A 10036-nucleotide genomic window follows, 5' to 3' on the forward strand; every position below is an offset into this window, starting at 1 on the left:
AAGGTTCAAAGGCAGAGCTGGCGCACATGAGTTTCCAACTCCCCTCTGTGGCATACATCACAAGAAACTATGGTGGAAAGAAATTGGCACTTAAGATCAAGAAACTGCTTTCCAAGAATAATTCTTTCCTTATGCTACATAAATAATGGTAGCAGCCCCCACATTAGTTAATGCTACAGGACAGAAGAAATAACACTTTGCTTCAGACTGCAATAGTAATGAAGGTTTTATTCTTTTCAGCCTCCTGTTAGAATTCATATCTGCACCTAACAGCTTCAGGAAAGCTTTTGTGATTTATGTTTTCAAGAAGAGTCATTCGGGAAAGCACTCAAGGTTTACTATTTCTATAAGCATTGAATTAGCCTTTTTAGTTGAGCCAAAGATTTATTTCTACCTCTGAGCCAGAGTGTTATTTTCCCTTCCTGAGCATTCACAGCTGTTTAAGTGCCTCCTGATAGAAGAATTTTTCAGCCTCCACATTATTTAAGTTTACAGTTTTCATCCTTTGCATAGTTCTCCTGTGATGAGTATCTACAACTGTTGCTGATGTCTTATGGGGAGAAATGGAGGTGTCAGACAAGCCACAGACGTGAACACTGTGAGCCTGACGCTGACCCCAGCAGTGGCTGAGCTCTGAGATGGGCTCTGTAGGGGATGGGAGCGCTCCCTTTCCCAGCACAGATACACCTGATGATCCATGACACAGCCTCCAGAACCCAGGGGCTTTTTATGATGTCTTTCATGTAGGTTAGGGACAGACCTGTCATGTATGTGCTGAGTGGTGCAGTAATCATAGAATCATAGAATCATAGAATAGTTAGGGTTGGAAAGGACCTTAAGATCATCTAGTTCCAACCCCCCTGCCATGAGCAGGGACACCGCACACTAAACTATGTCGCCCAAGGCTCTGTCCAATCTGGCCTTAAACACCTCCAGGGTTGGAGCATTCACGACTTCCTCGGGCAACCCATTCCAGTGCCTCACCACCCTCACTGTGAAGAACTTCTTCCTTATATATAACCTAAACTTCCCCTGTTTAAGTTTAAAGCCATTACCCCTTGTCCCTATGTAACAGTATTGAATCTGCCCAGTAAAGGAGACTTTCAGATTATTTTTAAGTCTGTCCATATTTTGCAAGTCTCCAGCCTGCTGGTCCAGAAGCATGGCTTTTGTTAATTCTAGGACTTTGTTCTTGACTCTCTCTCCAGTTCTGAGATGCAGTCAGGCCAAACTCCCCATCACATATTGCAGCCATTTACTGAATGCTTATAAACATTAACAGGAATACACCATACCCACACAAACACACAAAACCATGCAGAAACTATGCTTGAGAATAGCTGTAAAATCAGTGCTGTAAAAGAAAACTCAAAATGTGCTATTTTCTCGGATGAATGGTTTTGCATAATATTACATTAATGGTAGCTTTTTTGCATTTGGTTGTTTTTTGGTTTTTTATGGCTTCTTAAATCAAGAACAGAACTTCAGATCTATTTACTGTACAGGGCAATTTTTCTTAGATCTACAAATAAGATGAATAGCATGTACTGTTTGATCTAGCAAGTTTAGGATTCACTGCCAGGGTTTGCTGGCTGTTAGGTCTGGTTCTACTTGACTCCTGGATTATGAACATCTCCTTTTTAACTGTTTCTTATCTAACTCAGTAGGAAGAGGGCAAAACACCACCCAGAAAAGCAGAGAGCAGTTCTCATGGCAAAGTTGGAGCCTGGTGGCTTGTGTGCTGCCTCTGCTGCTCATTTCATTTACACTGCTTTGCCAAACACATGGTGACTTCTACATACTTCGGAGACATTAGTTAACTAATTTTGCTCCTGTGAAGGAGCTTCTAATTTATGTTATACTCAGTTTACAGCTGAATTCACAGAGGGCCTGAAGGGAGGCAATTTCTTCAGCCTTCTCAAGCAGAGTTATAATGCTAAGGATAGAGCCTACCCTAAGAGCTGCTGGCTGCTGTTAATCCCTACTGAAGCAGTGAAGCACAAAAAACTCAGCATCTTTCAGGATAGTCCTCAGCACTAGAAAGGATCAGACTCAAGTGAGGCCAAGGAAAAATAGCACACCAAGCACAGCAGTCTAAGAAGGTCCCAGCTGGGGTCACATGCCTGCTTCAATCACCCTCAGCTCCTGTTGCATGCAAAGCCAATAATGACATAACTAATAACTCATTACAATGAGAGGAAAGGGAAAATGGTACAGTGAATGCTAACAGAATTTATAAAGTCAAATGCCAGTATACAAAGTAATAGTTTAGTTCCTGACTACCTCCTGTGTTTAAGCTAAACAAAAGACAAAGTAATATTTTCAGGATGTATTTGTGAAGAAAACTGTTCTCTGTTTAAGATAAAATTGCGACAGTTTATTTAGTTAGTATTTCACTTGCTCTAGTATGTTAAAGGCTAATATGCATATATATTGATCTTGCATCTTTGGACAAATTGCACTATAAATATTGTGTTGTAAAAGAAGAAGGAAAGATAGTGAGCACTGGGTTGTCTCCCATCAAGCTGAACTGAATCTTACAGAAATACCTTGTAATTTATAGAATGGACATGGTGGTAGGCAAGAGAGATTGTGACAAGTACAAGCAATTAGGGTTAAAAGTGTATGTGAACCAGTTTACAGCTGTGCTATCCCAGGAGAGACCCAAAAAAGGAATGATGCCTCTGAAACATACTTCCGTCCCTCTGTACTGACCCACCTCCAGCTGAAAAAGATCTTCATTCCACATCCCTGGGCAGCGTGCACATGCTGTCCACCCATTCCTTCCTCCCTGGCAGCTACTCTGGCTGCTCCCTGTGGGTCAAGTTGTGCTCCCCTGCATCAGGGTACTGCTGGAAAGTTTCCATGCTTCCCTCTGCCCCTTCCCAGTGCCCCTGTAAGGCAAAGCTAGCACCTGCATGGAAGCACTGGGTGCTACTGGAGGCTTGCGTCCCTCTCATACATACACATACACACGTATGCACATAGGAACTCCTGTGTCTATATAGTAGATGAGAAATCAAAGTGTACAAAAAGTAAAAAGACAAAAATGCTTAAAAAAAAAAAAAGATAGAATACCTTTGAGAGTCATTCCTTCCATGTTTATATATGTGATACTAGGGACAGAGATTTGGGTCTCACACAGGGGGTTCAGCCACCATGTGAGCCAGACCTTTTGCAATGTGAAGTACTGTTAAAAGCACATCATTGTCAGAAGTGTGAGCCTGTAACTAACAGTATTTTTGTTTTTCTTTCCTTTTAGTTTGAGTCATCACAGTGTCAGCATCAGAAGAAAATGCAAACATTTGTCTTGATAGCCCAGAACGCATGGGGAATTTTTGTGTCTGAAAGGAAACCTGGCTGGAAGCACCTGATGCAGCTTTTTGCAGTTTGCTCTGCAGTTGGCTTCTTCTCAAGCTTTCTTTTATTCCTTGGCATGCACTTTTCCCTGGCACACAGTACTTTGGGTCTCTTACTGACAGCTGGATTCATCTGGATCTTGCTTTCCATCGTGCTCTCATGTTTCAAGTACCTGCGCTGTTTTAGTGCCCTGTTCCTTCTTTCGTGCGGACTGCGAAATGGCAGGAAGGCTCTTATTACTGCTGGCACGGGTGTCATGGTGGCCGGCAACATCCAAAATATATTTCGCAACCTAAAGGTTCTGGCAGACAGTATAACCTGTCATTTAGAGTATGAGCAATTTGCCTTGATAAAATATTATGTTCAGGCAGTAAAATGGATTTACGAGGTGACCAAGCTTTCCTCTGATCTCTCTAAACATATAGTGTTTCTAAGGCATGAATTCACACCATCTTATTCAATTTCAGATGATGCATTAAAACAAGAGCTAAATGACACAAAGCAAGAAATCCAGGGAGTTGCTAACCAGATATCTTTTATGCTGACTATACCGCCCTATATAGGCCAGAAAGTACTGCCTATAGTGGGGATTTTTCTAGCTTCTTTTGGAACTGTCCTCTTTATAAAAAAATTTGTGGGCTCTCACAGTGCCAAATTTAAGAATACTTACATCACTAAACAGTTTATTGTATTTGATGAGCACCAGAAGCAACAGCAAAGACCCTGTCTTCTGCCACTTAACAAAAAAGAAAGAAAAGATTATGTGATAATCCCATCTTTCTGCCTCACAAGGAAGGACAGAAAAAACATGCAGTACTTTTTTTTCACTGTAATTATTCATGTTTGCATCTGGCTTCTGTTTGCTGCAGTAGATTATTTGTTTTATTGGTTAATTATTTCTGTGAACAAACATCTCCGAGAAATACCAGATATAGAAATTCAACTCAGCCTCTTTCAGCAAGTAAGTACTTATCAGTACAGTATATTTCTTAGTTTAATGTTGAAAAAGTTCTCTTCATCTTCAGCAGCTGCAGGAGCAGACACACAACCATCAGTTCTTTCATAGCATTATCATTTGTTTCAAGAAAAGACCATTGCCTTTACAGGTATGTATGTTGGATGGAACCAGACAATTTCCAAAGTGACATCATATTTCTAAAGAATGGTAAATATAGGAAGAAGGACTTTCGTTCCTCTATTTATACATGTGGAAAAGACCAAAAGCTTAAAACTGGTAACTCACAATGCTGACGTGTGAATTCCCACTTTTATAGTCAAATGTCACTGTGACACTGATGTAAGAGATATCTACCTTTCTTTTTCTCAGTAGTGTGAGGAGCTCATCATTTAAATAAGCTTGGATGCATATCATGTAATAATAACACATTGCTGATATTTAAAAAGCAGAAGCAGTAGCAGCATAGAGAACCATGGAGTAATTACGCTGGAAGGGATGTCTGGAGGCCATCTACACCAAGCTCATACTAAAAACAGGGCCAACTTCAGAGATGGCTCAGGTTGCTCAGGGTCTTGTCTGTGAACACTTCTAAAGCTGGAGATTTCACCTTTGGAGTGCAAGACCCATGTGATGTTGCGTGATTCACCAGAAAGCCACCCAGTTTGACAGTTTGCAAGATGAGGCTTAAAAAAGTTCCCAAATGCATATAACCATTTGATACTTTCAAGATAATAAGATTTCAAAGGGATGCATGATTTTTAGTACAATATGATATATATTCTTACTTCTATCAATTTTTTCTTACTCTGCAGTTTCTACTGCTTCCTCTTAGAGCTCAAAATAAGGAGAATTCATTCCCGTTTCTTCTTATTCCCCAAACATTCTTCTAGACAGAAGCAATTACATAGAGTAAGATAATTAGGGTGAGCACTGCAATAAGTGCATTACTTGAAATTACAAGGAAACAAAAGAGGACATACAATCTTTGGCAGAGACATTCTCATTCTCACTTTTCCATATGTGACATATTGAAGCTCTGAGACGGCTTCTTCAGCCAGACCACATTTTCTACGACACACTGCATAGAGAGTGTATGGCACACTGGTGGTCCCTGTGTGTCATAGGATTTTCATCTGGTTGGGACTGAACCATGAAGGGGAAGGGAGACGTAGTACACAGCATCCTTGAAGAATGGCAGCACTTCAGACGAATGTGAACCACTAATAAAATTAGCTGAAAATAAGTCAAACCCCTTCATACTTCAGATTATGGTATTTTGCATTGTATATCAAAATATCAAACTCTTCCATGGGATAAAAATTGAATGATTGCCCAATTTTATCATAACAAAGAGTATAAAACTGATTTGTATGACAGATATAAGCCAAAGGTTCTCAGATCATGCCAATGGAGAACTTTTTCTAGAGGATGGAGGCTACCAACTTCTAATTTTTACCTTTCTAATTGTTACCTGAACTTTCTTTAAGGAAGGTAGGTACAAAAGCCATTGAATTCACTGTAACTGTGCAATCAGCACATGTATAACAAGTCAGACTCAACCTGAAGAAAGTTTCCTGTGCAAAAGCAAAGAGGTTTTCATCATCTGGTCAATCAATCTGAGAAACGTTGAGGAGGCAGATTGGCAAGCATGCTAAGGGGGCTTTACACCTCATATAAACTCTGCTGCTGCACAGCAACTGTGATCTAGCATCACAAATTCAGCATGTGAAATGGTCTCGATTGCCTAGTTCTTGAGAGAAAAAAGGTTAGGGAGAACTGTTTGATATTCAAAAATCCTCTGGTCCAAACTCAAGAATCACTTATCTCAATCAAATCAAACAAAGGCAGAAGGAGGCCAGCATGGATGAGCAATGAGCTCTTGACAAAACTCAAATGTAAATAGAAGTACAGAGAAAGTGGAAGCAGAAACAGGGTGTCCAGAAGCAGAAAGTTGCCTGCCAGTGTGAAATACTGGTCCCACCAGCATGTCTAATGAAGTCCCCCTCATTCATTCAGCATTTCAGTCCACAAGCAACGCAAGACATTCTAAGCAAAGGCATTTATTAGAGGAGAGGTGACTTCAGTTGCATGATAACCCTGTGGTAAGAGCACCTGCCTGGGTGGGTGTGGAAGCTCTGCTTATAAGTGCTGAGCCACAGCCAAAGGGATGGACACGCTCTTCTCTGCTGTTTTACTCTGAGGGAAGGACCCTCAAAAAGAGGATCTGAGCAGATTATTGGGAATATGTTAGTCCATTGTAGCCAGATTAGTGAAATATTTGTCTATCAGAGCCACTGAGAAGGTAAGTTCCAAATTGTGGGACAGTGTCCCAGGAGAAATGGTGGAAATGCAGTCTGAAATATTTAGAAATAACCAATAAATGTATTGTTATGAGCATAGAAAATATATTGACACTAGATGGACTACATGATTTATGGTCCTTTGTAAATCTGAATGGCCAGTGGGAGAAATATTAAGAAAGGAAGGAATCAGTACTATAATAAACTCTCCAATTTTCTTGTGCAGAGGAATGAAAACAGCTTTATCTTTGATATGAGAGAGCATATCGCAAAGACTGATCCTTTCAAGATCTCTTTGTTTAAGCACGACTGCCTCCCTCAGCCAGAGCTTGCACTCTCCACAACATGGATTCAGCTTGGAGTCATCATCTTCTTCTTAATCATTTTTGGGTTATTCTCTGGCCTCCTCACCCAACTTAAAATACTTGTGCTGACTTCATTTTATCCTGACACAGAGATGAAACGGATACATTATTTGCACGCAAAATTACTGAAGAAAAGAGCAAAGCTACAAGAGGAAATTAGGAAGAACATGTTTGCTAAAACGGTGAGCTATCAATTCTAGGGATAAAAAATTCTCTCTCTCTCAGGGTGGTAGCTATACTAACTATACAGGGTGGTAGCTATACTAACTATACAGGATGTTAGTGCCTGGGTGATCTCTAACTCAGTAACACTATGATCATAGCATCATATTTATGTCTTTTCAGGTCAACTTTTGGTTTCCAATACTGAAGGCAAGAGAGTCAGTGAGGAAGAAAGAAAGGAGTGTGTCAAATGACAGCATGGTATGGAAGAGAACAAGTGAATCTTTGGCCAAGGCAGATACATTCTAGCTCCACAGGAACCTGCGTTTTGCACACATAATAGCACAGCTTGTTTGTCATCTTCACATTTGCCAGACACTGAAGATAGAAGATGCAACAGAGGTTGCATATTGGCTTCTGGGCCGGCCAAGAACCTAACTAGAGGGCTTAGAATTTTCTAGACATTTCTATTTATCAACCCTCAACTGCCCCAAACCCGTCAGCCTGGTTCTTTCCTATCCCTAGCTTCATATACCTGCTCCTGTCTCTCTAGGAATTTCTTCTGCAGGGCCAATACTTTATATGCCCTGTCAATCTCCTAGCCCAACTGAACTGTCCCTCCCACTTTGGCTCCCCTACTTACTTTTGGTGATGCATCTCTAAGAGGGTTCTAATCCTAGTCTCCCACATGGAATTCCTCACTTGGTTTTAGTCTCCTCCCTTCACATACCCATAGACTATTTGCAGTTGCAATTGCTAGTGCAGATTGTCCTGTATCTTTGATGATCATGAGAGAGGCAATGAAGCATACAGAGAAGTGAGAGTGCTCACAAGAGCTAGAATACATATGAATTGGGTGTTGTGGGTGCAAACAAGCTGGTTTTGAGGTATAGGCGTATGCAAGCAGAAGTTGACAATGCTTTGAACCTTGCAGTCCAAAGGAGCTTGCAGAAGTGGTATAAATAGGATTAATTATGTTGATAAAGCCATGACTGACTTCATTGAAACAAAACTGAGCCAATACTGAGTGCTTCAGCTATTTAACTAATGTTGGTGCTGTGACCTTTATATGACACAAGAACCACGCTAAAAGCATAAAGACATAGCTTTTCTGATGGCTTGACTGATGTGGCACCACCAGAGATTTTATGTAGAGCTAAAGATCCACCACAGGCAGTGTACTCTTGATCTTCAGCCACAGCCAGCTTCTTTAAGTAAACTCTAGTACATGCATGGTCCCAGGACAGTCACTGATCAATGTCTCCGTTATTTGAATAAATAAAGACTTATTTAAAACTTTCCACTAGCAAGTGTTGGAAGTTATTTTCCACCTGAAACACTGAAAAACACAGTATTTTTTTTCTTTGGATCTTCCAAATGAAGCCTCACATGGACACAGGTTGTTCAGGTTGCCAATGTGCCAACAAAATTTAGAAAATGAGGTGCTAGATTAAAGCCATGCATTATTGAGGATTGTGCTGAATGTTCTGTGAGTGGCCTGACTATATCCTCTTTGCTAAAGTGAGACAGCCGTGGATAGTAGTAGAATGTCATTTATAGCCCAAGTACTACTGTCAAGGCCCAGCAGCAAGCAGCACTCTGGTGAAAAAGGAGAAAAATGAAGCTTTCTTTAAATTTGTTTTCACAGTCCAGACTAGCTATCCAGGTACTACTGACAAAAGGATATATTCATTCACTCCTGTTATCATTGCAGATGAAAGGGGAAGAGTTAAATGTCAGCAAGAGCTGAGCATTTTTGGCTGAGTTCTGGTGAGTTCATTGCTGCTGGGAGTTGGTTGTGCTCCTTTCAGTCCTAAAGGACAGGCTGCTGAGAGGCCCTGATCTCCTACTGATTACAGTACCCAGAGGTGAGGGCAGGTCTGACTGACAGCACTACCACAAAATACTACTCACTTCACTTGGCATCAGGAGGTGGCATTTGCTTTGGAGTTTCTTGCCTTTCTTGTTTGATGGTGTGTTGCCACCTAGCATACTTTTTCTCTCTTGTTCTGCAAGCAGCAAGTGAAAGCTTTGCAGCACATGGGAATGGTTCATTAAAATGCCTCAGACAGGGGTCAGTGGCTGAGATACCTAAATCTGTTAAGATTTTGAGTTCTGGAGTACACTCTTAGAACAATGCCATGTCTATGCTTTGCATTTGCATAAGGAAATTAAGCCTAGTGGGAATGACTGATTATGAAAAAGAGTAATTAGTCTTTGGTAGGGTAGGTGAGACGTTGCAGGTTTTACAGAACAGTGTTGTACCTGAATGCTGGGGCTCCCACCACTAACTGGAAAGGCAGCTTACTGAGTATTGCTTGGCTTCCCCCCTCAAACTGTCAAGAGTCATGGCAGTGATAAAAGGCAATCCTTGAGAAGCTAACTGCAATCCTGTACAAAACGTTCAACTCTGGCAAACATTTTACCTAGATGCTTGACCCCACTGCCAGTGACAAAGTACATGTAAAAGCCTAAGGTACTTCTTTGTCCTGGTCCGTACAGGTAAAATCAATCTTTAGCCATTCTACACACCTCAGACCATAGAGAAAGTCTGGAGGAAAGAAGGTGTTCTTCATGAAGGATGGCATGGTCAGGGAGCACTTAAACACACTGGACATACTTAAGTGCATAGAACATGGTGGGAGACACCCATGGGTGCTGAGGGTGCTAGCTGGTGTCATTGTGAGGCAACTTTTGATTATCTTTGAAAGGTCATGGTCATCAGGGGAGGTTACTGAGGACTAGAAGAGAGAGAATATCACTCTCATCTTCTTGCCCTTTTTGGGGCAAGAAGAAGGATCTGTGAAACTACAGGCTTGTCAGGAAATGATGGAGCAATTTCCTCTGGAAGCCATTTCCAAACATAAAGGCCAGGACTTGACTGGAATATC

The 10036-nt window shown here is 41.1% G+C and overlaps 1 protein-coding gene across 1 annotated transcript; it reads left to right on the plus strand.

Annotated features, from left to right (window-relative positions):
• Positions 1-3295: 3295 nt before the first annotated feature.
• On the plus strand, positions 3296-7454 carry DCSTAMP (dendrocyte expressed seven transmembrane protein). The gene is made up of 3 exons (XM_010017294.1): positions 3296-4321; positions 6845-7165; positions 7329-7454. The coding sequence occupies exons 1-3, from the start codon at positions 3296-3298 to the stop codon at positions 7452-7454; spliced, it is 1473 nt and encodes a 490-aa protein (XP_010015596.1).
• Positions 7455-10036: the final 2582 nt, after the last annotated feature.

The sequence above is a fragment of the Nestor notabilis genome, unplaced genomic scaffold (assembly GCF_000696875.1).
Source record: "Nestor notabilis isolate BGI_N333 unplaced genomic scaffold, ASM69687v1 scaffold14356, whole genome shotgun sequence".
Lineage (NCBI taxonomy): Eukaryota > Metazoa > Chordata > Aves > Psittaciformes > Psittacidae > Nestor > Nestor notabilis.

Bases quoted from the DNA above. Each gene is read 5' to 3' on its own strand.
- DCSTAMP (XM_010017294.1), top strand. From the start codon at position 3,296: ATGCAAACATTTGTCTTGATAGCCCAGAACGCATGGGGAATTTTTGTG. The intron at 4,322-6,844 runs GTAAGTACTTAT...TTTCTTGTGCAG, and splicing joins AACTCAGCCTCTTTCAGCAA to AGGAATGAAAACAGCTTTAT. The intron at 7,166-7,328 runs GTGAGCTATCAA...ATGTCTTTTCAG, and splicing joins AGAACATGTTTGCTAAAACG to GTCAACTTTTGGTTTCCAAT.